General features: G+C 40.2%; 6 protein-coding genes across 6 annotated transcripts; 1 reads left to right on the forward strand and 5 right to left on the reverse strand.

Annotated features, from left to right (window-relative positions):
• Positions 1-868: 868 nt before the first annotated feature.
• On the reverse strand, positions 869-3790 carry LOC135651546 (protein PIN-LIKES 7-like). Its single transcript, XM_065171687.1, has 10 exons — positions 3126-3790; positions 2955-3034; positions 2748-2872; positions 2560-2675; positions 2288-2482; positions 2050-2169; positions 1864-1964; positions 1540-1592; positions 1285-1470; positions 869-1199 (listed from the first exon to the last, which is right to left on the reverse strand). The coding sequence occupies exons 1-10, from the start codon at positions 3258-3260 to the stop codon at positions 1075-1077; spliced, it is 1236 nt and encodes a 411-aa protein (XP_065027759.1). The 5' UTR covers positions 3261-3790; the 3' UTR covers positions 869-1074.
• Positions 3791-3917: 127 nt separating this feature from the next.
• On the reverse strand, positions 3918-7003 carry LOC135651545 (protein PIN-LIKES 7-like). The gene is made up of 11 exons (XM_065171686.1): positions 6817-7003; positions 5974-6201; positions 5805-5884; positions 5607-5731; positions 5423-5544; positions 5157-5348; positions 4872-4991; positions 4693-4793; positions 4546-4598; positions 4290-4475; positions 3918-4208 (listed from the first exon to the last, which is right to left on the reverse strand). The coding sequence occupies exons 2-11, from the start codon at positions 6106-6108 to the stop codon at positions 4084-4086; spliced, it is 1239 nt and encodes a 412-aa protein (XP_065027758.1). The 5' UTR covers positions 6109-6201; positions 6817-7003; the 3' UTR covers positions 3918-4083.
• A 6041-nt stretch (positions 7004-13044) lies between these two features.
• On the forward strand, positions 13045-14222 carry LOC135651547 (RING-H2 finger protein ATL8-like). The gene has a single exon (XM_065171689.1). It carries the CDS (start codon positions 13128-13130, stop codon positions 13689-13691), a length of 564 nt encoding a protein of 187 aa, XP_065027761.1. The 5' UTR covers positions 13045-13127; the 3' UTR covers positions 13692-14222.
• Positions 14223-16204: 1982 nt separating this feature from the next.
• On the reverse strand, positions 16205-16949 carry LOC104000489 (histone H4). Its single transcript, XM_009422558.3, has one exon. The coding sequence runs from the start codon at positions 16837-16839 to the stop codon at positions 16528-16530; it is 312 nt and encodes a 103-aa protein (XP_009420833.1). The 5' UTR covers positions 16840-16949; the 3' UTR covers positions 16205-16527.
• Positions 16950-17905: 956 nt separating this feature from the next.
• Positions 17906-22571, reverse strand: LOC104000488 (nudix hydrolase 23, chloroplastic). Its single transcript, XM_009422557.3, has 7 exons — positions 22034-22571; positions 21537-21668; positions 20698-20774; positions 18992-19127; positions 18754-18894; positions 18523-18581; positions 17906-18268 (listed from the first exon to the last, which is right to left on the reverse strand). The coding sequence occupies exons 1-7, from the start codon at positions 22280-22282 to the stop codon at positions 18208-18210; spliced, it is 855 nt and encodes a 284-aa protein (XP_009420832.2). The 5' UTR covers positions 22283-22571; the 3' UTR covers positions 17906-18207.
• Positions 22572-22888: 317 nt separating this feature from the next.
• LOC104000487 (uncharacterized) lies at positions 22889-24575 on the reverse strand. The gene is made up of 2 exons (XM_009422556.3): positions 23310-24575; positions 22889-23113 (listed from the first exon to the last, which is right to left on the reverse strand). Exon 1 carries the CDS (start codon positions 24357-24359, stop codon positions 23316-23318), a length of 1044 nt encoding a protein of 347 aa, XP_009420831.2. The 5' UTR covers positions 24360-24575; the 3' UTR covers positions 22889-23113; positions 23310-23315.
• Positions 24576-24685: the final 110 nt, after the last annotated feature.

Genomic DNA, 24685 nt, shown 5'->3' on the forward strand with positions numbered 1-24685 from the left:
ATTTGGTTGTCATGGTGGGATTGCTGCTAAATAGAATGATGTGCAGAATGTGAATTGTCAATGCCGATACAAGTTGCGAGGGACATTTTTCTTGATGGTGGCACACTTGCAAGGTGCTGCCAACTCAAGAAAAATTTTGGTGCTGCTTTGCTTATTTAGCAAGAGGGGAGAAGACACTCAAAGCTTTCATGTTCAAACAACAGTGTGTGTTGTTACTTGCCATGGTTGTCATGATTTAGTATTTAGTGAAAAAGATTGTTCTTATTTGAGTTCTTATTTCAAGAAAAACTTATTATAGTTCTTACTAGCTTATAGTAATTATTTCAAGAAAAGGAGCTCACTAGTTTATAGTTTTTATTTCAAGAAAATCTGTTTTTGTGAAAAAGCTGGTTTTCTTTGAGACTTGTGAAAGTTTAGAATTGAGTTCCTGCACAGGTCATTCTTGAGATCTATGAAAGTATAATAACCTGTTTTCTTTGAAAAATATGATCTGTTGCTACGACGCAAAAATATTCATGTTTTACATTTAAAATTTATTTCAGGATGACCTTTGGTAGCGACTTCTTTCTTAATTTGTCTATCGCGGATAGGATGATTTGTTATTTCTTTTTCGATCAAAATGTTTAAACCGAAGTTACGATTTATCATGTTGTTGGATCAAAATGCACATAAATCATATATGTATATGTTGAAGTTTGTAATAGTATCGGACTTTTATAAATCAATTTAAGCCTTTATTTATTTTTGATGTGAGATTAAATCAAAGTATTATATCACTTAAATGAGTAAGAAAGTGAATGTAAAATGGTCATAAAGTGATTTTTGACCATTTGGTAAAATATCTCAAATCCATATCATGTGTATCAAATGGATGAAGCTTTTATGCACAATACTATCCTCTTGCCTACACTGCAAAAGCTTTCATTGTGAGGTTCACTTCACAATGATTGCTCCTTTTCTTCTTCTTATTGACATCATCTTAATCTGCAACGATTGCTAACAAAGAATGAGACCCATAAAACCATCTTCTCCGTGCCGCTCATATATAGCTTGTGATGCTTTCTGACGGCAATTCTACGATAAGATCCACATGAACACTGTTGACCAGACTGTGACCGCCACCGTGGCGACCACATATGTCCACAGGAAGATGACAGAGCACTCCTCTTGACCAACGTCAAACAACTGAGCCATCGTTCCTGCATTAGCATTCAATTTACCAGACACAATAAATACAAACAACAAGGCTTCGTAAAACCAGTCTCTCTCTTTCTCTCTCTATACCTATATTCATGGCAGGTGGAACACCGAACTGTATCATCAACACATACCGATACAGTGGATCATATGGCACCAATCCCAACCCGTAAGCCGCTCTCACCACTGCGATCCCAATCACAGGAAGGACGAGGTAGCGAACGCAAACAATCGCGACGATCACCGCATTGCTGACGACCGACCTGCGTAAACCTGCGCATGCATGTAGTTTTCGAGTCATCGCTGCATCGATCGATCAAACACAGCTGAGCTCAACTTTACCCTGTGTCAAGTTTCCACCAAGAACAAGGGTGATGCAGGGCACCGTGCCATCACTGCATCAAGCAATAAGAACAATAATTGAAGAAGCTTTATTATAGAAATGAAATAGCTTTAGCTTGAATCTATTAACATGTTCCCTCTCCTATTTATAGGAATTAGGAGGAAGGATTTTCCTAACAGAATAGAGGATTTTCCTCAACAGAATAGAGAAATTTCCTCATATAGTTAGGAAAATCTTATCTTCTATCAGAATATACGAGTTAATGACCTCCACGCATGTTGATGATCTGTTCAATGAGTAGCAGACAGCAAAAAATGAATCACCCTAATAACTTCACGGTGTCTTCTACAACTCTCAGTGGTGCACTTGAGCCTGCAAACAGAGACTTCAGCCATGGTGTTGCACCAACAATGACTCCCATTATCTGAAACAAAGTAGCATGTAAGATGCATAGGCTCATTCTAATTATATATGGTAAGTATGAGAAGAAGAAATCGATGAGAACACACTGAGGCAACAGTGGGTGGAGCCAACAACTCTTCAACAATACTGTGGAGAGTCTCTTTCATCTTATCCCAGGAGTTCACCTTCTCGCCATGGAGGCTTCCATTGGGTAGTAATGGGATATCCTGCATCATGATACCAAGTAAGCTATTTTTGTTCACATTCTCTCAATTTCCAATGTTGGGTTCATAGAAAAATTGAGGTTCCTATTCTATCTCCATAGACACTGTGATTTCAGCTTACAATTTGGTTTTCTGCTATTTCTTCCATTACTTCCACTGGAAGTGAAAGCATATTCTCCTGATCTGTAGAGACTCTCTGGTCATTCCCATGTCTCTCTATGCCACCTGCATGGCAAGATATATGGCTTGCATGGTATATTTTGCTTGCATTCCTCATGAGACTGTAGGAATGTGTCCAAATGTAGATTCCTCCAATCTGCATGAACAGAACACATCACTTGCTTCGACCAATACTGCATTTAAAGCTGAAACAGAAGATATTTGTGGCTCTACCGCCATGGAGAAAGAGGCGAGTCCGCGGGCACCGGACACCTTGTTGTTCCCAAAGGGGTTGCCGTCCTGTTCGCAGATCGCCGGGATGATTATCCACAGCAGATTGCCCATGTTGCCTGACGGTATACGAGACCAGATCAAAAGGAATTGCTTTGATGGAACATGACACAAACAGAACACGACATTACCAGCAGAGCACGTAGCTATTACGAGGCCTTCGAGATGCCTTGGAGGCCTTAGGATTCTCACTACTATCCAGCCAAGGATTCCCCCAATCAGGAACGTGATCCCGAGATTGACAGGCATAAACCACCTCGAGAAGACGGGAATTGTGCGTGTTCAGTTGATTGCCAAGCTAAATCAAGTATGAACTGTAAGGAACAGCTGAGACCTACCAAGATATGATTTCTTTCAAGGTGACGGTCTTCGCTAGACTAGCAAACATTAGAGATGGGGTGAAGACAGTGAACACCACCTGTTGAATTGTGAGCTCATGGTTCAGGTCACTGTGAATGTGAGAGAGAGATGCAGAGCAGTGGGATTTGATTGCAGCACGAGCAGTTCACCTTGTTCATGTCTCGTCGAGCACTGTGGGGAAGAAGATTGCTGTAACCTGACGCGAGGTACGCCCCAAGCAGGCCTATGAGAAGCACCTGCACGATTGGTGTGGATGCCACCGGGAACAGTGACCAAAACCCCATCTTCTTCCTCCTCTGCTACTGCTAAGCATGTAGTGGTGGTGTATGCCTAGTTGCACATCTCTCCCCTGTTAAGTACAGACCATCAGAGTCGATTTCTAATAGCTGCAATGGTTTCGCATGGTCCGCAACTCAGATAACAATTATGGGCCGCAAGTGAGTTACGATCTTTGGCATCTCATTTGGATTTTTTTGACCAAGACAGAGTTATAATACTGATGCAGTGCAGCAAACAGACAGAGTTTGCCATTTGTGACTCAGAATGAGTTGAGAAGAACTCGAGAAGCAGAGAGAGAGAGAGAGATGCTGATCTTTCATCTTCATAATGGTTGACTCATAACATAATCACGGCTGGGCATCCAGATATCAACTTGTTGGTTAGATCAGATATATTAGTTCTGTTGATGCAGAGAGCCACATGGTGGGAAGAGGACACTGAGTTGGAGCTGTCTTGTTCTCGTCGGAGTTGGGAACAAATGTCATGTGACCTGTGACTCTGATCATTTAGTAGTAATGGCTTCCAAAATGACTGGAGTTGCAGAGTCAGTCAGCTGCAGCATTTGGGAGCAGGAAGAGCTGTCATATACTCTATTCCACTATTCATTGCAGTCACAATCTCCATACACATAGGTAAATAACGATGCGATTGTCAAACCAATCTTGTGTCAACTATTTTTGTATTTAAATTTCTTGAATGATCGATCATATGGGGATCAGAGTTCTTCTTTGACAGCACAAAAATCTTACATTGATGACCTTCATCTGCATTATTTGCAAGAAAAGAATGGCACTGTATATATAACACACAATAATTCTGATGAGAATTCTAAGACAAGATCCACATGAAGACTGTCGACCACACTGTAAGCGAAACAGCCGCGATCAAGTAAGTCCACAGGAAGATGACAGAGCACTCCTCTTGGCCAACGTCGAACAGCTGAGCCATCGTGCCTGCACAATCGTGTTCATGGCCATGAAACCCTTTGCGTTCGACAAAACTTGTCGAGGAGAACAGGGACGGAGCTTTCTTACCTATGCTCATGGCGGGAGGGAGACCGAACTGCACCATCAGCACATATCGATACAGTGGATCGTGTGGCACGAAGCCTAATCCATAGGCTGCTTTCACCACGGCGATCCCGAACGCGGGGAGGATCACGTAGCGAACGCAGACTATTGCGACGATCAACACAGGCCTGACGACCGACTTGCGTAGCCCTGCGCACGTTTCAGAAGCTTTGAGGTGAGTGATTCATGAGCGTGGAGAAGCAGAAGCTCAATCTTTTACCCTGCGTCAGGTTTCCACCGAGAATGAGGGTGATGCAGGGCACTGTGCCATCACTGCATCGATCAAATGAGAGTGTGTTACTGCTTACTACTTCCATTGATAGAATGGATTCATTCGATTAGTAGAGGACATCAAAGATTAGATCACCCTAATAGCTTCATCGAGTCTTGAACAACTTTCAGCGGTGCACTTGAGCCTATAAACAGAGTCTTCAGCCATGGCACTGCACCGACAACGAATCCTACAATCTGAAACAAGTCAAGAAATATGAGATACATGGAATGCGATCTCTTAGAGTACGAGAAAAGTTATCGACGAGGACACACCGCAGCAACAGTCGGTGGAGCCAACAATTCCTCGACAATTTTGTGGAGAGTTTCCTTGATTTTATCCCACAAGTTCACCTTTTTGTCTTGTAGGTTTCCACCGGATAGAAGTGGGATTTCCTGCATCACATATCTTAGCTTAAAAATTCTGATTCTTATGCATGTTCTTCAAATTTCCAGTGTTGTTATTTGATTCTAGCAAGATTGGATTTATTAGACGTGATCAGATACGAACAGAGTCCCTAATTATACCTCTGATTCCTTAGAATTATGATTGCAACTTACAATTTGGTGCTGTGCCATTCCTTGCACTGCTTTCACTGGTGGTGAAAGCACACTCTCCTGATCCACAGAGACTCCATGACCACCTTCATTAGCTCCTGTGACTCCAAGACTAGCTGTTCGGGTTGCATGGTACATTTTGCCAGCGTTCCTCATGAGACTGTAGGAATGAGTCCAAATGTAGAATGCTCCAAGCTGCATGAACACAACACATCACCGTGACTGATACAGAAACCGATGAGCATAACGCTGAATCCAAAAGATTTTACCGCCATGGAGAAAGAAACATAGGAGATTCCACGGGCGCTGCAGATCTTGTAGTCCCCAAAGGGATTGCCATCTTCTTCGCAGATCGCCGGGATAATTATCAGGAGCAGATTGCCCAGGTTACCTGCAGTATACGTTTTCGTCACCAAAGATTAATATACATGAAACGAGGATACGAGTCATTACCAGCTGAACAAGCAGCTATTACGAGGCCCTCAATATGATTTGGTGGTCTTAAGATTTTTACTACTATCCATCCGAGAATTCCCCCAATTAGGAATGTGATCCCGATATTGACAGGCATAAACCACCTTGAGAAGACAGAAGATCATGTCAGAACAGTGTAAGGATTCTATAGAATGGCAAGAAACAGTTGAGACATACCAAGATATGATTTCTTGGAAGGTGACGGTCTTTGCTAGACTAGCAAACATGAGAGCTGGGGTGAAGACAGTGAACACAACCTGTTGAAATGGAAGCTCACGGTTCAGGTCCAAGATGAATGTGACAAAGATGTAAAGCACTTGATTTGAGTTCGGTGTGATCGATTCACCTTGTTCATGTCCCTTCGAGCGCCGGGAAGAAGAACATTGCTGTAACCAGATGCAAGGAATGCCCCCAGGAGGCCTATGAGAAGGACCTCAACCACTGGTGTGGATGCCACCAGGAGCAATGACCAAAACCCCATCTTCTTCCTCCTCTGCGATGCCGAATTCTGCGGTGATGGGTGCTTAATTAGCTGCGGCCTCACCCTCTCAGTCGTGCGGCATCCCTTCGCTGCCTGTTAATGGCACACTAGCTGTATGTAATGGTTTCACATGGTGCGCATGGATGCAACCTCAGATACCAGTTGTCGGAATCAAATGATTTTGAATTGCTATTTGATATCTCCACACTCGTAACAGTGGTTCATACTAGATTTCTTGACTATGATAAAGGCTTAGATTTGAATTGATGCAGTGACAATTATGAGGTGCACATTCTACTAATGTAGCCAAGAACAAGTTGCAGTGTAGGACAGAGAATAATGCTTATAAAATACAAACAATAATGCCCAAAAGGTAAAGCTTTGACCACAGACAGAGACTACGCAACCTCCAAAAAAGCAGGAAAAATAAATCAAGGAAGAAGAAAGAAAAACCAAAATCTATCATAAACAAGCAAAACGAAGCAGCAGAAATCGTCATTCGCGGCCGATATGTGTTAGAAAGAGAAAATTTGCAGAGGCAACAGAACAACTGAAACGTTCATAAATCAAAAGAATCATAGGAACGATCGCAAAAGGAGTATGTAAGCGAGGAACCCAAATCATATGCCTGACGTCCATGTTAAGATCGAAGAGAATGATAACTCGGAATGAACTGAGAGAGAGAGAGAGAGAGAGAGAGAAGGTGACCTGGAAGCACTCAGAGGTCGACGAGAGGTAGACGAGGAGGAGATGGTTGGGTCAATCGGTGCCCAGGTTATGATAGCACGAAGAGAGAGAGAGAGAGAGACGTAGTAATCTCGGATAGATTTCATTGTATCGAGGGAAAGATTAGCGTGAATCATTAGAATTGAAGCACGCCATGGGAGGAGACTGCATGAGTGGAGACAAGGTGGGACGTAACCTTAATGCTTTTCCAAGTAGCAGCAGCCCATGTGGTGGCTACGAATTCAAACATATTGATTTAATTGGTCATACCAATTTTGACTGAAGGGTGCCTCTGACCCATTTTGATTCAGATCTTGAATATATATATTTCTTTCTTTCGGAAAAAAAAGAAAATTGAGTCTTGTCTTATTGATATGGGAATATTTTTTTTGTGAATTTTCTCTTATAAAACTTTAGGATTTTAGTCAAATAATTCTTTTAATTTTAGTTTTTATTATGTATGAAAATGACCACTCTAATTATGCAAGTAATATTTTGCCTGTATTAATCCTTTCGAGATCTTTTATGGAAGTCTATTTTATTTGCATTGAGTTTATCTCTTTTTATTATTCATCAAACATAACTAAGAAGTTTAATTTCTATTCTCGAAAAAGCTTTGAATTAGATGATTGATTATTATATATCCCAAAAGCTTAAGCTTTTATTTGAGATATAAGCCCACATAACACATGATATATTATTTATATCATTGACATATGCCTTCTTTTTATTCTCATTGGATTGTTGGTCATCAGCTACATTATGTTTCTCTGTACTGAAGGCAATGATTGATGTCTCTCTCTTTCAGTTCTGAGGCAAAGTGAAGCCAATCACATCGACTGCTGAAGCTCTCACATGAGCTTTTGCTGTAGCAGCCACAGCCACGCAAGGCCTCTTCACCCAATTCTGCAGGATATTCTTTAGCAAAGAGAAGCCTATGTTTGAGGCCCCTAGTCGAAGGCCATTAGCTTCTTGACACTGAATCGATGGGACAAGAACATGTGCAGAGATGCACATTCTCCATGAAGCAGCAGTTCCCTGTGGAGATGGATGTCTGCAAGAAATGGCAGTGAGGGGAACAACAACCGAGGGAGGTTTCCTCTGGTGCAGGTGCAGCTATTCGATGATCCATCCGATACATGTGACTTGCGTGGCGTCTTCATCTCAGTGTCTCACAACTCAGCGATGATTCAAGAGCTGGAAGAGCCTCAGTCACCTGTCACAAGCTGACATAGATGGACGTGGCAAGACAAATGACTCTGACCACAACAAGAAGAATGGGAGGTGTCTTTCAAATTAAAATTGATGCAAGTCCAGAATAGGTTGTAATATATTTTATTGTTAAATTATTTATAATATATATTTAATTATTTTAATATAAAATGCTATGGACCTAATTGTGAATCCTAGAATTTGAATATGATTTGTGAAATATTTATATTAAGTTAGTAAAGAAAAAAAGAAAGTAAATAGCTAACCTAGGGAGTATGTTATCCATATTTGCTATATTTTTTATACCTATGATATTTTTTGTTGTATGTTTGTTACATTGTTATATTTTCTTTCTATTAGCTAAATCTAGATAATTATAAAAGAAAAAAATGAAAAAAAAATATCAAATTAAAAACTTATTGTAATATATATTGGACTAAAGAAGAGAAGAGGAATTGAAGGAGAAGTATTCTATCCTATTCTATAGTGATTTTGATCTCTGATTCATTTTTGTTTATAAGTAATTTGTAATGTTTTACCCTTTCTACTAACATTAACCTCAATTGGGCTATAAAACATATTAATCTGAAATTTATAAGGCTTCTTATCTATCTATCTTGTTTTAACTATAATGTGTTGTGTAAACTTCTGATAAATGATTATCTAAATATTTATTTCTTTTAATCCCTTGAATTCTACTTAACGGAGATAATATGTTCTAATCTCTTTGGTATTATATTACATGTAATTTTTTTATATAACTCCAATTTGTACAAAGCTTATTTCTTCTAAAAGTATACTCATATATTTTTCTAACAATATCTAATTTGAATAAATTAGAATACAATTTCTTATCCAAATATTTATTACAATATACCTTACAAATTCTACCAAAACACATTTATTTCCAAATTTATCAATTCTTACTTCTATATTTTTTTAACTTGATTTCAACTAAAATTTCTCCCTCAAATAAGTCATATATATTGCTGTTTTAAACTCTTATATTTCATATTGCTGATTCTTATTACTTTGAATAAATTGTGCATATGTTATGCCACTAGATATTATTTCATAAGTACACATATATATTTTTATTGTTTCATATGTGTAATCTATATATTTGAACTTTCTTACTTCTTTTATTTTTTTTATACTCTAACGTTTGTGAGGTAATATGAACTTTCCTAAAAATGAAAAAAAAAAAAAAGTTATATGTAGAGCTTGTGATACTCTTGTTAACCCTAATGACCTCATTAAGATGAGAGTGGATAAAGCTCCCAAGCATGAGAGGCTAATGTTCATACTATATTATGATCCCATTTTACTCTCTCTGCTTTTTGACATATTTTTCTAAAATATACCTTACAAATTGTATAAGAACACATTATTTTCAGATTTATCAATTCTTGCTTTATCTGTTTAAAATTGATTTCAACTAAAATTCTTCCCTTAAATGAGTCATATATTTCTTATCATTTATTCTTTTTACTTTGAATAAATTATGCAAATGTTATTTCACTTGATATTACTTCATATATTTCTTAGCTATGTAAATTTGATTTCAACTAATATTACTTTGAATCAATTCTTGCTTTATCTATGTAAATTTGATTTCAACTAAAATTCTTCCCGTTATATATTTCTTATCATTTATTCTTATTACTTTAAATAAATTTGCTTAGAATGTTCTTTTTATATTTTGATGTTTGTGAAATAATATAAATCTTTGTCAGAAATAAAAAAAAAGAGTTCTGTAAAGCCTTTGATACTCTTATCGTCCCCAATGACTTCATTCAAACAAGGGTAGATGGAACTTCTAGACATGAGAGACTAATGTTCATACTATATTATGATTTTATTTTAATCTCTATGCTCTTTTAATATATTTTTCTAAAATACATGTTTATGTGTTTCTATATACTCTTTCGATGTAAATGAAATGTCAAATATGACTCTATTCTTGAGATAATGAGTTGCATCTTGATATTGAGTATCTTATATATTATTTGTTTCTTTGTTAAGTATGCATCTAATGAAATGATATATATGATTCTTGTATCCATGATCGGATGTCTTTGAATATATTTGGCACTTGCTAAGTTTTATATATTACTCTATTGCTATATAAAATTTTCAGCTTAGCTTGGTACTTACCCTAATATTAGGTTTGGGTTGAGGCAATGGAATGCTAGAAGATCTTGGTAAGTTTTTGATGGGTTGACATGATGTTATTATAAAAGTATATTTTACTTATAATATTATTTTTAAAAACTAAATTGATGTATCTTGTAAAGATTAAAGGATCTCTCATATTTTAAAAGTTTGAAATGTTAAGTATGGAGTTTTATATTAATATAAATTTATGATTATGGCAATTCTTGTTCTTGTAAGTTTATAAGTGTTTGTTAATAAATTTTGAGTTGACTATGAAGTATTGAATGATCATAAATTGTATAAGTTTTATATATGTGAACGAAAAATTAATATTTTTAATTTCCTCAAATTTTATGCCTTGGATTCTAGGCTTAGATTGTGGATGGTTGATAATTTTTCTAATTTAAGATAAATTCAGAATGTTATTTTAAGATGTGACACTAAGAGAATATATATATATATATATATATATATATGTATGTATGTATGTATGTATGTATGTATGTATGTATGTATGTATGTATGTATGTATGTATGTATGTATGTATGTATATGTTCAGTTCTTTTACCTTTCTCTAGTGAGTTTCTTTCTTTTGGATTGAAAGAATGGAATGTATTAGGGCTTTACCAAACATTTTTAGGAAGCCAAGATATATTCTTCTCATGCAGATATCACTTGAATCAGGCGCTTGCTTGGTTCTTGTTTCATGTGCACCACCAAACTCATGGGCTTTTCATGTATTCGCTCCATAACTGGTGGTGGACGAGATATGTTCATATGAAAGATGTTTCTGACAGAGTGACACACATTGATTTCAGATATCTCCTTGTGTTAGATAAGTCTTGTGATAGAAACAGTCCTTGGTATGATATGATATGATATGAATTACTTCTCAATATGATATATATTCTCTCTTCCCTATAAGTAGTGTTCAGGAGTTATGCTCAATCATTTTCAATCAATTGTGTCCTGAAACCATACAGGAACTTGAAAGACACTCTCATGGCGTGAGGGGTAACTCTGAGCCAATGAATGAAAGGGAGGAAAATGCTTCTTCCTTGTTGTTTAGTTTCATCTCACAAATAATGGAATGGTTCGATCCAAATTATTGGTAGCCCAACATCCCGATTAATGCTTTTCCTTGGTGTTCAATGGTGAATCTTCACGAGCCTCTTCTTTTTGTTCGTCACTGCTGCGGGCCATGGGATGGGGTTCGATGAAGTAGAAAGGAGAGCAACACCATGAAGAGATCACATCAACTGTTGGGCATGCAGTTAACCTTCTACATCAGAATCCACCTCCAAAGCTGGGATTCATCGTCGACACTCATCTTTGTTTCTGCTTGAGTACACCTTTATCCAACCGGATAGAGTGACCTAAGAGAAGATGAGGGCGCAAAGAACTCCTTTTATTTTTCTGCTTCCGTTTGACTGGATAAGGAAGAAGAAGATGGGCATACGAACTGTGACCAGGAAAACTAGAACAAAGTAAACTGGAAAGGGAAAGCTGCTCCACATTGACCTACATATCATTACCAGTAGAACTGTGCCGACAGCACCACCACCATCGCCACCACTTTCACATTCATAAAGCCAGCCAAGGACTGACATCTTTTTGTTTCACTGGCTAATTGTGACTGGGTTCCTCCTCCTTTTGTCAGCCTCCGATATAGTGCCTTTTCCTTTTTCTCCAGACATTGTGCATGTGATCAACAACCATAGCCAGTGAATTCCCTGTGGAGGATCTGAGCTGTGTGGTTGAAGTTTTAGTTTATTGTTTGGTGAGACATGTCAATCCTCTGCGGGAACTTTCTTCCTCGTGGCCATCATTTTAGTGATCTCTTCAGCTAATCCCACTCGGTCATCTCCTTGTGGATGTTGTGCCTCAATTCTGGCATCCCCACTAGTGACCAAGGCACCAGTTTCCTGGAACACATCCACCAGACTTGTCCTCTACATGTGATAGATATCACAAAGGTTTTCGTGTCATCCTGATGCCCTCATAAAATGGTGTCAGGCACATGTAAAATATGGCAAATTACTGTTCTCACGATGGTGATGAAGGTGGCAGAAAAGAGTCATGCCTATGTCCTGTTCGACGATTTGATTTGGAGATCTCGAACGAGTGATGCCGTGCGGAAGTCGCTCGCTGATTGCTCTTATCCGTGCATCGAGCACCTTGCATGCACTAATGCCTTGGAAACAAGCAAAGGGAAGTTTGAGCACAAGAAAACACACTAGTTTGCATCCTCTTACAAGGAAACTAAAAGCAGAACACTATTGAGTTGGATACAATGCTAAATCCAGGCAATGAATCAACTCGTGTCCTCCTTTATTACATGTTGGTTTAGATGATACATGAGGAAACCAAAAGATGAGCTATTAAAGGAAAGGAATAGGTCGGCACGTAAAGAAGAGGGCGGCTCATGAGATTGAGTGGGAACATAACACGTTGCCGAGTTGCAGATAGGATTAGCCTTACCCATTTTATCCCGTCTTGGCTGTGGTGTTACAGCAACTAATAGACATCCTTAGGCTTTGCTTGCTCTGTTCATTACCACATGTAACTTAGCCAAATAAATATCATACATAGTTGTTATTTTGATAATTACTAAATTATTTTTATTTGAATTATAAAGTCTCTTTTAGAAATGATGAGTTGAAGATGGGATTCGAACTCGGAATCTATCGAAGCCTTTATCATTGCGATCATTATCCAAAAAAGTTGAAAGATATGTGCTGTAATAACGAGTAATAATTGATGAAACACGAATCTTGACGCGGTGACCACTTCAATTTGCCTTCTATAAATGCGGAGCTCCCGCTCGGTCTCGACTCCCCAAACAAACTCCCTCCTCCCCCTCTCCTCTCTTCTGCTGCTCTGCTTTCCTTCCCCCTTCCTCTTGGCTTTGTAGTGAGAGGCAATGCGTTCTCCGGCGAGGTTTCTCCAGTCCTCGGACCCGCTGCGGAAGGCGGAGCCGCCGTCCTTGCTTCCTGTCGACTCCGACGTGGTCGTCGTCCTCGCCGCGCTGCTCTGTGCCCTCATCTGCGTCATCGGGCTCGCCATCGTCGCCCGCTGCGCCTGGATCCGCCGCTCATCCACCTCGGCCTCCTCATCCTCCACCGCCGGCCCGCCCCCCCCACCCAGCAAAGGCCTGAAGAAGAAGGTCCTCCGGGCGCTACCGACGCTCTCCTTCGACTCCTCTGCCGCCGCCGCTGGCGGCGTCGAGCTGGTGGAGTGCGCTATCTGCCTCACCGAGTTCGCCGACGGCGACGATGTCCGCGTCCTGCCGCAGTGCGGCCACGGGTTCCACGCCTGCTGCGTCGACACGTGGCTCCGCTCTCACTCGTCCTGCCCCTCCTGCCGAAGGGTCCTGGTCGTCCCCGCCCCGCCGTCGCGGTGCCACAGCTGCGGCGCGACCTCCGATGGCGCTGCCGCGGGCGCCAAGGCCGCCGAGCGCGGCGGTGCCAGCACGCTGTCGCACTGAAACACTGCCCCGTCCATCACCTCGGGCCAAGAAGACGATCCAACTACATGTTTGTTGTTATGTCTCTTGACTGTTAGGTGGAGAAACAGAATGGATTGGTTGGTGATGTGTGCATACAAAAAATATCGATCACTCGCAACTTCTAATGGAAAAGGAACTTGTGCTTATGGGAGTTCTTTTCATGAGAGCGAGGAACGGAAACACAAAAGAAGCAAACTTTTGCGGTGACCGGAGAATGATCAGTAGCCCGGAGCTCGGCCGTGCACTTGTTCTGCTTGCTTTCTTGAGAGAAGGTCTCAGCTTGCAAGGGAGTTCTTGCAGCACCAATGGAAACGTTTGTTGACTTGTTGTTTGTGCAGCTTTTTGTCTCTCTTATCTTTTATATGTGTCAATGGCTTTTGGTTCAGCTGCCATTGGAGGCAAGTGTGACAGATTGTCTCTCTCTGAAGTAGTGTGATTTTTATTTCGGATCAAAGAAATAGCAGATCTGTAAGTTGCAGCTGCAATGAATTGGTGTGATCATCAGATTTATTTTTGCTTATAGGAAAAAGAATGTATATTATTGTAAGTCAATTACCAGAATGCATGTTCTACAAGATTTCAACTTGAACCTATTAGGAGAAAAGAGAGAGAGAGAGAGAGAGAGAGAGAAAGGGGAATGGAGACATGGACCATTACCAGTTGGCAGCTTCCACTAGAACAAAGAGATATGATCCATATCTCATGGGATGAGCTGACTTCAAAAAATATCTGTGGTCACTGAACGATTGTAAAGTCATCATAGAGAAAATATCCCTCTCTCTCTCTTTTGGGAGGTCAACGTTCTGACTTCTCTCTCTAATGGGAAGCCAGAGTGAGTTCTGATTTAGTCAACTACAAGTGACTGTAGTCCACACCAAAGAATCATGTTATTGCACCCAAGAATGGATATACTAATGGTTCTAAGTTTCTCCTTTTTAAGGAAAAGTAATCATCAAAACTCAGAAAGAGAGGACAAAAAAGAGGTTGACATCAACTGCCAGTCAAAATTATCCCCGAGGTAAATAGATAATTAGCTTCCCTCCCCCATTTAGAGGTAATATTTGTGCAGAATCATTAGTAATTCTTGGTATATGTTTAAAATTAATTACGTTAATCTCTTGACTAAACTCTAAATGGAAATGAGTTCTCATCTTCCCAGAGTTCTTTTTCTAACATAAAGAAATCTATTATAAATTAGTCAAGAGCTACAAAATTGGTAAGTGAAGACACCCAAAAATAAAAAATCCACCCCCAATTATGAGCACAATCGTACCTTATGCCTTTGTTAATTGTACTAAAATTTTTACATGGATCTTTAAGAGCTTGTAACAAAATCAATTTAATATTTTTTAAACTTAAAAAATTTCTATTGAAATCCTTATAATTACAAAAGTGAAAAGCTCCATTTATCCTAACGACATCAAAAACACGAAAATAACGAGAAAAAAAATAATTTTAATATTTCGATTAATTTTTTTGTAGTGTTGGATGATAGTGTTGTTGGGGATTACAAGTGAGTATTGTGGATGAAGAAAGAGAGTGATAGCGAGAAGTGAAATGACGATGTAGATGTTGATACTATGCATTTGCATCGACACCGACAATAATACGAGAGAGGGTAGTATCGCTCTACACTTATGTTGGCATTGATGCAAATGCCAACAGTCTTTTCATCGCTCTATATCTGCGTCAATATCGATGCAAATATTGAGTGATCCTTTTGTTACATCTACGTCAACGTAAATGTAAAGCTACACTGATGTAGTTGTTGAGTGGTGTTGACGTAGATACAAAGCATCGATATCTGTATAGTCGCTTCTTCTCTCGCCATCACTCTCTATCCTCATTCTCAATAGCCACATGCGACTCCAACGATATCTTCGTTCGTTATCATGATAAATGTAATCGAGACATCGAAATTATCTTTTTGCTTATTATTTTCATGTTTTCGTTTGACAAAATCGATAACGTAAGAATAAATAAAATTAGATATTTTACTTTTATAAATATAAGAATTCGAATGTAAAATTTTTTAGTGTTAAGATCAAAATACTAAATACACCAAACATAATATGTAATTAGCCCCCTCTAAGACCAAGCATAAAATGTCTCTATACAAAGTTACGAAGGTAACTGGACAAGCTTGTTAAGATCGTTAATTCATTCCTTGGATTTAAATAAAACCCTAACCTCTCGCCACCTTTCGAATTTAACCCTCTCAAGCACAGGATGGCCATTCGGGATTGCCCGCTTCAACTCCCTCGGTCTGCTACGAAAACGTTGCTTGTAGAATTCATTACCATATTTACAAACATGACTAAGTTCCATCCTCCCAAGCAGACCAGTTGTGACGTTCCTATTGAACTCCCTACCTCAGTTGTAATGGCTACTTAATTAACAAGCACCATTCACAAACACAGCATGGCTTCCCGAGAAACAGAGACACGAGAATAAAAGATGCAAGAGCCAAGAAGAAACCACAAGAACTGAAATGAACAAAAGAAAGCTACATTTATGGTCACAAGGAAACCACAAAGCTGTTGCCATCTTACCACAAACTTTCTTCCTCTGTATCATAAACCAAATATGAAATCAAAGCAAGAACCTTTCGTCACTAAGAAAAAGGTATGCCAATGCCAACCACTGCAACTGGAAATCCATAGGCATACATCTTGATAACACAAAGCTACACTTCTCCTGTTACAACGCAACCAAAGGTAGGTTCTTTTTACAAGACAACATCAGCCATTTCAGAACGCAAAACCCTAACACTTGCGACCCACACTTCCATCGCCAGCACCGCCAAAGAACGAAATCAGCCTCCGAACCCGTAGAGGGTGCGACCCTGGCGCTTTAGTGCGTAGACGACGTCCATGGCGGTGACAGTCTTGCGGCGGGCGTGCTCGGTGTAGGTGACGGCATCACGGATGACGTTCTCGAGAAAGATCTTGAGGACGCCGCGGGTCTCCTCGTAGATGAGACCGGAGATTCGCTTTACGCCACCACGGCGGGCGAGACGACGGATCGCCGGCTTGGTGATCCCCTGGATGTTGTCGCGGAGCACCTTGCGGTGGCGCTTCGCGCCGCCCTTGCCCAGCCCCTTGCCTCCCTTACCGCGACCAGACATGGCGCAGATCGATCCAAGAAAAGAAAGGTAGAAGAAGGGATGAATTGGAGGTGGAAAGAAGGCGGCGAGAGGAGGGAATTTATAGAAAGGGGGGATTAGGGATTTGGGTGAAGGAAATGGAGGGATTTGTGTTCGGAATTTGGGATGGGAGGCGGGAAATGGGGAGACGATTGGTAATGAGTCGTTGGATTCCTGGTTGACGGTCTAGATGGGTTAGTCTAGTGTGGCTCGGATCGGTGACGTGGGAGGTAGGAACGTTGCTGTGTTTCTTGCGATCTGGTACGCGACGGTGACGAGCCGAAGACACGAATCGTTGGTTCCGAACGAGACAAGACACGAAGAATAGGTGGGCGGGTGTCACAAAGTAGGAGTTGAAGCTTACCATAGCAAAGAAAACTTACCCTTCGCACGGTTTGGTTCGAATCAAAATCGAACCAAAATTAAATCGGAATCAAATCGATCTGATGATTGACCAATTTCAAATAACTTAAAATGAATAATTTGATTATAACTTATTTTTTAAAAAACCAAAATCGATAATTTCTTAATCGACGGTTCATTATATATATATATATATATATATATATATATATATATATATATATATATATATATTAGAAAATATATGAAAGAAGCATATTTTATGTATTTATGTATATTTACCAAAAAGCTTTTCAAGATTTATAAATACATATATATATATATATATATATATATATATATATATATATATATATATATTACCAAAAAGCTTTTCAAGGTGTAGAAGCGGCTTTAAGATTATAAATATGGACGAATAAAATGATGGAATTGCATGATGATATATTTGAAAACCGAAACATAATTTTCTAATAGACTAAAATTTTTGGGTCAATTTTAAAGGGTGTTTGACAAAAATCTAAAAAAAAAAAAGGAAACTACTTTCCATGTTTGAATGATTGTGCCATTTATTTCATTTTTTTTTTCCTGATGGAACTGTTCAACCTAATATTATCAACCGGTTAGCGATAATTCAAATTATTTTGATCTTTCAAAGACAAATAAAAAAAATTAGCATCGCATCAAATTTCTGAAATCACTGAAAAAGACCTCAAATTTCAAAGAATACCATTCTTTATGGTATACCAATTTAATCCTTACTCATCTACCATCACAAAGTAATCATATTACACATGAACTTTATTTTGTTATTTCTTCAATACTAGGAAAATGAACATTTCAGATGTAGATCTAATCTTGCCAAAAGCACTTGCTTTACAAAAGACCCATCTGATCCTGAAGAAAAACCTCTCTGTCGATCGAAATATCTGTCAGCCGCAATTCTATTCAAGTCTCGCCGACCAACCATGTTGATCCTGATGAATCATCCTACGAATGTAAACGTTGATCCACATCGAAACCACGAGGATCAGATGGGCTGGCACCTGGTCTGTTACAGGTTAAAGTGAAAGAAGTTAGTCCAGTTCTAGGCAGAACTATTTATTGCAGAAGGATCTGGAAAAGCTAGGTTAAATTCTAAAAATTAAAGTTGCAAATACATTGAAGTAAAAGATAATTTGAATCCAGAAAAGTTCAGATAAGATGGCCACTAGCTGGTGACAGTTACCTCCAATATTGTTTCTATAGATGAAAGGCACAGATATACAAGGGTTTTTTAAGAGGAGATGCAAGACCTTTGCTTACCTCTTATTTATGGTGCAATAGTGAAACTTGAGATTTCCAGATTTGGTGTCTTCGATATACTGCAACCACAGTGAAAAAGAGTCGAGAATGACCAACATTAGTAGTGACTGTGAACTAATTCATCTGTACCTAAGTTCCAAATGTTATCAGTGCGATATAATCCAACAATAAATCGGCTTCGGCAAAAAGAGATAGCTAGTCAAGAGAGAATAATTGCAAAACTCTACTAACCATCTTCAAAGTAACAATGATTGAAGAAAATGCAAGGGAATCAAATGGTATGTCATCCAACGCAAAAAGTGCACACTTCAGTGACTCAGGGCCTGGTGAAAAATGAGGTGTCTTCAGTCTTGCTCGGAAGATGATGTAACTCTGTACTGCACATGAGATTGGACATACTACTTCATTTTCAAGATACTATAAAGATTTTATCCAGATATAGATTAGCAGCAGAACAAAGTTATCTCACTTGGCCAATGCGAGGTATGTCTAACTGAGCAAATGGTGCAAGGACTTCAACTTCAGCACATGCTTCTTCCAAAGTTTCTCTAGCTGCCCCTTCTGCAGCAGACTCTCCAATCTCCAAGAAACCAGCTGGAAGTGTCCTGCAGATTTGAAAATTAAATAATTAGACCACATTCTTCTCAAGACAGATCATATGGACGGCATATTTAATGTACATAATCAGAGTAAAACTACGGGCGTATTGGGAGGATTCAGAAGAAGAAAAGCAAATGTGGGCCTCCAAATTGAGGGCCAGCTCCATTAAACTTGATCTACGCTATTTATAAAACTTAGAAAGAAAATTATATAATCTGACAATGCTTTGCATGTTCAGCAAACCAACAAAAGATGCACCTATGCAAAAAAGAAGCATTAAAATATGTTGTAGGCCATTTCCTTCAGGTCCCTCAGAAAATTTCAATTAAGGTTCTGCAACTTGTGTAATATAAATCAGTGGGTCCACTCCATTTCTATTACTCCTTTTTCTCTTTTATTCTTTCATTTTATACTGAATCATGCCTTCGAGTCTGTGAAGAAGCTGCTGGTGATAGTGTCTTCAATCTCAAATCAAGAAGTGTTGATGTATCTTATTTTAACGATTGCAGTTCTGAGTACTGGACATGTATTGGTTCATGGCTGAAGCAATACGGATCCAGTTCATGCAGGTCTACCACCACACGATATGCCAGTATGTATCGTGGTACCAAGAAGGGGAAAGGAGAAGTACGGGAGGTCCAGGGATGACGAGCAACAGGTGGGCGACATCACAAGTCCCTAGTCTGCATGCAAACTATAAGCGGCAGATTTGGACCACTCACTTAGAGACAGGGATAAGGTGATCTGCATCCTGGTTCACATTTGGACCGGCAATACCAGCCAGTACTAACCAGTCCAGGAGAAATCACATTCCTAAAACTATATCTTTTTTCAAATTAATATAAGTTCTGATATCAAAATTGCTTATTCTTAGATTTTTCTCAATAGATACACATAAAAAAAGACCTTCATTACATCTAGTTCATCATTTCAACATTAAATTATTGCATATCATATTTGATGGTGTTGACTTATCAGATTTGAGATTCATTTCATAATTGACCTGATACGGTTAAGAAGTCGATGGTGTTGATCTTCATGTTTCTTCTGATTTGAACTGCCAAGATTGAGACCTCAGTACTTTTCTTTTCCAATAGTATATAAGCTTAAATCTAAAGACTCATACATGATGTAAAGCATGAACAAATATTCACAATAAAGATTGATCATGCATTTTGATTTTTAGAACATGTAGATGTATTTGCAAAAGAACCAAAGATTGGAAATAGGAATTGATGGTAGTGATTCAATATATCTAGACACTGTTACAAAATTTTAATTTTTAAAGACATGTTATATAGGACATTCTTTTATAATTAGTAATTGTAGTTTTTTCGAGATTTCTAACCTTTTTAGTATATTACTACATTGTGTCTTAACACTTCAACAGATAAAACGCATGTTATCTCAAGATACCTACAATTTAGAGCCACATAACTGAACAAAAAGAGGAAAAAAAAAAGAAAAACCTTAGAGTGAACTAATTGCTTAGGTTTCCATTCTCAAGCAATTAATACAAGTAAAAGCGTAAAACCAAATATCCAATCGACAGAAAAGAGAGGACAAGGTAAGCACCAAAGGCCATAAGACGGCTCAATTTTCCGTTTACAAAGCAGAACCTTGTCATTATGCTCCACCAGACAACCAACTACCTGAAAAACTCGATCACCAAATTGAATAAATAAGTTGTGCAAGCATACTTATTGAAAAACTGACAGAAGCTTCTAAAACAAGGAGATATTATCGATTGAAATTTAATATAAAGTAACTGCAGAATGAATACATCAGTTAGAGTGGTTCATGATCCTGTCTGTAAAATATATCCAAGTTTGTCATGCATTCTTGATGGATTCTTTTGTTAATAAGAAACATATCAGATAGGATGATACATCTGACATTTCAAGCAGGCAAGAACTTTTATTAATGAAATTAAAGAGAATGATTGAATGTTCCTTGACAATGATGTTAAAACTCCATCGTAAGACCAAAGTGAGGACGTTCACATAAAGCAAAAGCTTCAGCCATCATAAGCAACGTTCCCTTCAGATAAGCTTGCAACATCAAGTCCTCTGAAGAGAAAGCCGCTTCAACCGTAGCCTTGTGACTAATCTAGGAACCCAACATGGCAAATTCATGCCATTTACATACGAGAGACACATATAAGACATGAGCATACGCTGGACATTAGGTGTTATGTCTCTGACAGCTCCTGCCTTCACAGATGGATGAATATGCTGGGGAAGAAGGAAGAAGAGGGAAGAAGAGACGCATTCACGAGGCTTAAAGAGAAAAACATTAATGTATGTGGGAGGACATATACTTTCATGTTCAACTAATCATTTTGATAACAAAACATCTCACAACTACGTAAAGCATCAACATGAGCAACAAATTGCACAGATCATTGATCATACCATTTTGGGATTCTGATAGTGGATTTTCCCACATACCACACAAACCGGTCTTATCTTCTTTTCTCCATCCGGAATAACTTGCTTAGTTGGATTTCCACAGGAATGGCAGAAGCAAATCTTGGGCATCTGAATCTGCAACAATAAAATCGTAAAACGATGAAGTAAGCAGAAGTAAAACAAAATCCACAAAATGGATCTTGACTTGCAAAACACCAGTCAAACTATCTCCCCCACTATGTTGCCATTAAAATTTAATCCATTTTCTTCCTTCTATCACCCAGTTGTACGAATAACTACGACAATCTGGCTGTAGCTTCAGCATTTACATAAATAGTGTTGCACTCACTAAAGATTAGCATAAAGGAAGACGCCAATTTATATCAATCCATAATTAGTGAACATAAGAAAACGCAATATCTCAAATGCTTGGAGCCTACAAAAACCAATACAAGACCAAATTTTCCTCCTAATCAAAGAGAAATTCGCATGATACTCACTGCAGGCAGCGCCACGGCGGACCCGAGGGCGGCATCCACATCGGGGCTCGTGCCCGGACCGCCGGAAGACATCCGAAAGGCTCCGAATACACCATGTTGACGAGAATAAGGCACGTCAAGCGGCAATCCTTCAGGAGAGGAGGAAATCCTGGACCAGGAGCAGGAGGCGAGGCCAGAGAAGCGAGGAAGGCATCGGAGCAGGGGCGAGACACCAAATCCGAGGGGGAGATGGACGGATCTCAGCATCATTTGATGGGTTCCCCTAGTAAGGTTTTGGCGAGAGCTACGTGCCGGAGGGCGGGGGACGGAGGTTGAGGTCGGGCTTCGGACACATCGCCGCCGTGCGACTGGCGGACGTGAAGCGCTCCTGACGCGTGCGAGGGGACCGTCGTCCACAGGCTTGAGGTGATCGAGCGATCCTGACTGTTCGATTATGGATAATACGACCGTTGGGACCGTTGGATGGAGAGGGGATGATGGAATCCGGTGGACGAGAATTACGGGTTTGATGTGTCGTTGATTCGTTCAAACCATGGAAGGATACTGTGCTCACCAATCTAGCTTCATTCAGGCTCCACGAAATATAAGTACTCAAAGGACCGCCACGTATTGTTCTTATTTCATTAATGAATTATCAAAAACAGTAAATACTCTACCTATAATTTTTTTATAAAAAATAAATAACGAAAACGAGATTCAAACATCATCATTTCATTAATAAATTATCAATAATAATAAATATTATACTTGTATTTTTATAAGAGTTGATTTGCATTTTCAAAAATTAAATAAAATATTATTTTATTTAATTTATATTATTAAATGCTTTAAACTTAACAATACCTAATAGAAAAATTAAAAAGTTAAATTTCACATCTCTTAAATGTTTAAACATTCACATATGTCGTTCCCAATAATATCCATTCGACCGATATACATATTAAAATTAAATTTATAAGAAAACATACAGAGATAAATGCGTAATTTCGCCTTTTCTATAAGGTAGTTTTCTGGTCAGTCACAGGTGGCTGCTTGAAACCTCTTCAACACTACCTGACGCTGCCTGTGCTCTGAATCCGCCTGTAGTCAAAACACGTCATAAGGAAGTATACTTCATCAAAGTGAAATTTCACATTCAACCCACAAAATTTCCCAACAAGAATTAGAAGAAATTTGAATCCAATAATCAAATCGCTGAGAAACCACAAATCCACAAATTCAATGCGATTCTTCGTCGTCAATTTAGGCACACAAAAGAAGAAGTCAATTTCCATACCTCATCTCACTCCAACATCGGAGCTCCGCTGCTATCGTCGGAGAGCTCCGCCCCGTCCTCTTCGTTCTCCGGCACCACCACCTCGACGGGCTTTCCGCTGTTGATGGCGTTCTTGTTGTTGTTATCGTCGTCTTTGTTATCTTCCCTCCCGATGATTCGAGCCTCAAGCACGTGCAGCCTCCGCCTGAGCTCCGCCATCTCCGTCTCCATCAGGAAAAGCCTCTCTTTTAGCGTCAGGTTCTCCTCCTCGAGCTGTGCAATGTGAGCGTCCTGGTCGTCCACCCTGCTAACGAGCAGGTCGGACCCGGAGTCGGTTTCCAGGTCGTGATCCTCTTCCCCGGGGTACACCATCTCGAACCGGCTCACGTCGTGGTCCAGCCGCCGCTCCACCTCCAGGTGCTCCTCCACATCGCTCTCGCCCGACCCCTCCTCGTCCTCGTCGTCCTCCTCCCCGCCGGCAGCGGCGGAGGGCCGCGTATCGTGGCAGGTAGGCGATCGGAGCCGGATCAGGCCCTTCATCGACCCGTAACCGTCGACGCCCCACTCCTCCTTGACCATGTCAGCGAGGTCCTCGCGCGTCGGGGAGAGCTTGGGGGTCGGGAGGACCGCTGGCGTCACCGGGTACGGCGAGACCAGCGGCGCGATCCCGCCTGATTTCTTGGCGCGGATGATGAAAGAGGTCGTGTTCCGGGGGGCAAAGGGGGCGAAGCGAGCGAACTTCTTCTTCGGGTAGAACCTGCGCGCCTTGACGCGGTTCTGGTACTGGAGCTCGTGGAGGGTCGGCGGCTTGTAACCGGAGACGCCACCGCCAAGCGGGACCATTCCGCCACCCACGGGCCCCCCTCCCGCCCCACCGGACGCCGCGTTCTTCCGCATGCCGGCAGCTTTCTTACCCTTCCAGTTCATCCGACCCGACTTGGGTGCACCGCCGACGGCAAAGCGCGGGGGAGGCCGAGCGGGGTTCGGAAACCCCATAGGATCCTCCGCCAGGGGCGGCGGCGCCGGCCAGATCCCGAAGCCACGGTTCATCATATACGACGGGTCGTTCATCGATTCCCGACAACAGGTCAAGGAACCCTAAAATCCTTGGCCGCAAAGACGAGGATCAATCTCAGATCGATCACAGAACCAAACTCGACCGAAACCGAAGAGACGAATCAACTCCGATTCGTGACTGCGTCCCAAACCCTAAAGTTCCAGAACGAAAGCGAAAGCGGCAGGAGAAGGAAATGGGATCCGATTCTTCGAGTTAAGTCGTCCTCACTTATTCCACCGCCTTCGGTTAATTTATAGAGACGAAGAGGCATCGATTGCCGGGAACGGATTAGACGGACGGTCGAGATTTCGTTCGAGTTGGTGGACGGCTGTGATGGTTT

This window comes from Musa acuminata, chromosome BXJ3-10, assembly GCF_036884655.1.
Source record: "Musa acuminata AAA Group cultivar baxijiao chromosome BXJ3-10, Cavendish_Baxijiao_AAA, whole genome shotgun sequence".
Classification (NCBI taxonomy): domain Eukaryota; kingdom Viridiplantae; phylum Streptophyta; class Magnoliopsida; order Zingiberales; family Musaceae; genus Musa; species Musa acuminata.

Bases quoted from the DNA above. Each gene is read 5' to 3' on its own strand.
- LOC135651547 (XM_065171689.1), top strand. From the start codon at position 13,128: ATGCGTTCTCCGGCGAGGTTTCTCCAGTCCTCGGACCCGCTGCGGAAG.
- LOC104000487 (XM_009422556.3), bottom strand. From the start codon at position 24,359: ATGAACGACCCGTCGTATATGATGAACCGTGGCTTCGGGATCTGGCCG.
- LOC135651545 (XM_065171686.1), bottom strand. From the start codon at position 6,108: ATGGGGTTTTGGTCATTGCTCCTGGTGGCATCCACACCAGTGGTTGAG. The intron at 5,349-5,422 runs GTAAAATCTTTT...GTGTTCATGCAG, and splicing joins ATGTTTCTTTCTCCATGGCG to CTTGGAGCATTCTACATTTG. The intron at 4,476-4,545 runs GTAAAAGATTGA...AAACGTGCGCAG, and splicing joins CGGTGGAAACCTGACGCAGG to GGCTACGCAAGTCGGTCGTC.
- LOC104000488 (XM_009422557.3), bottom strand. From the start codon at position 22,282: ATGATGCTGAGATCCGTCCATCTCCCCCTCGGATTTGGTGTCTCGCCC. The intron at 21,669-22,033 runs GTGAGTATCATG...TTATTGTTGCAG, and splicing joins CCGCCGTGGCGCTGCCTGCA to ATTCAGATGCCCAAGATTTG. The intron at 19,128-20,697 runs GTGCTTACCTTG...TCAAATCTGCAG, and splicing joins GAGCCGTCTTATGGCCTTTG to GACACTTCCAGCTGGTTTCT.
- LOC135651546 (XM_065171687.1), bottom strand. From the start codon at position 3,260: ATGGGGTTTTGGTCACTGTTCCCGGTGGCATCCACACCAATCGTGCAG. The intron at 2,676-2,747 runs GTAATGTCGTGT...GTATACCGTCAG, and splicing joins AATAGCTACGTGCTCTGCTG to GCAACATGGGCAATCTGCTG. The intron at 2,170-2,287 runs GTAAGCTGAAAT...ATCATGATGCAG, and splicing joins AAATAGCAGAAAACCAAATT to GATATCCCATTACTACCCAA.
- LOC104000489 (XM_009422558.3), bottom strand. From the start codon at position 16,839: ATGTCTGGTCGCGGTAAGGGAGGCAAGGGGCTGGGCAAGGGCGGCGCG.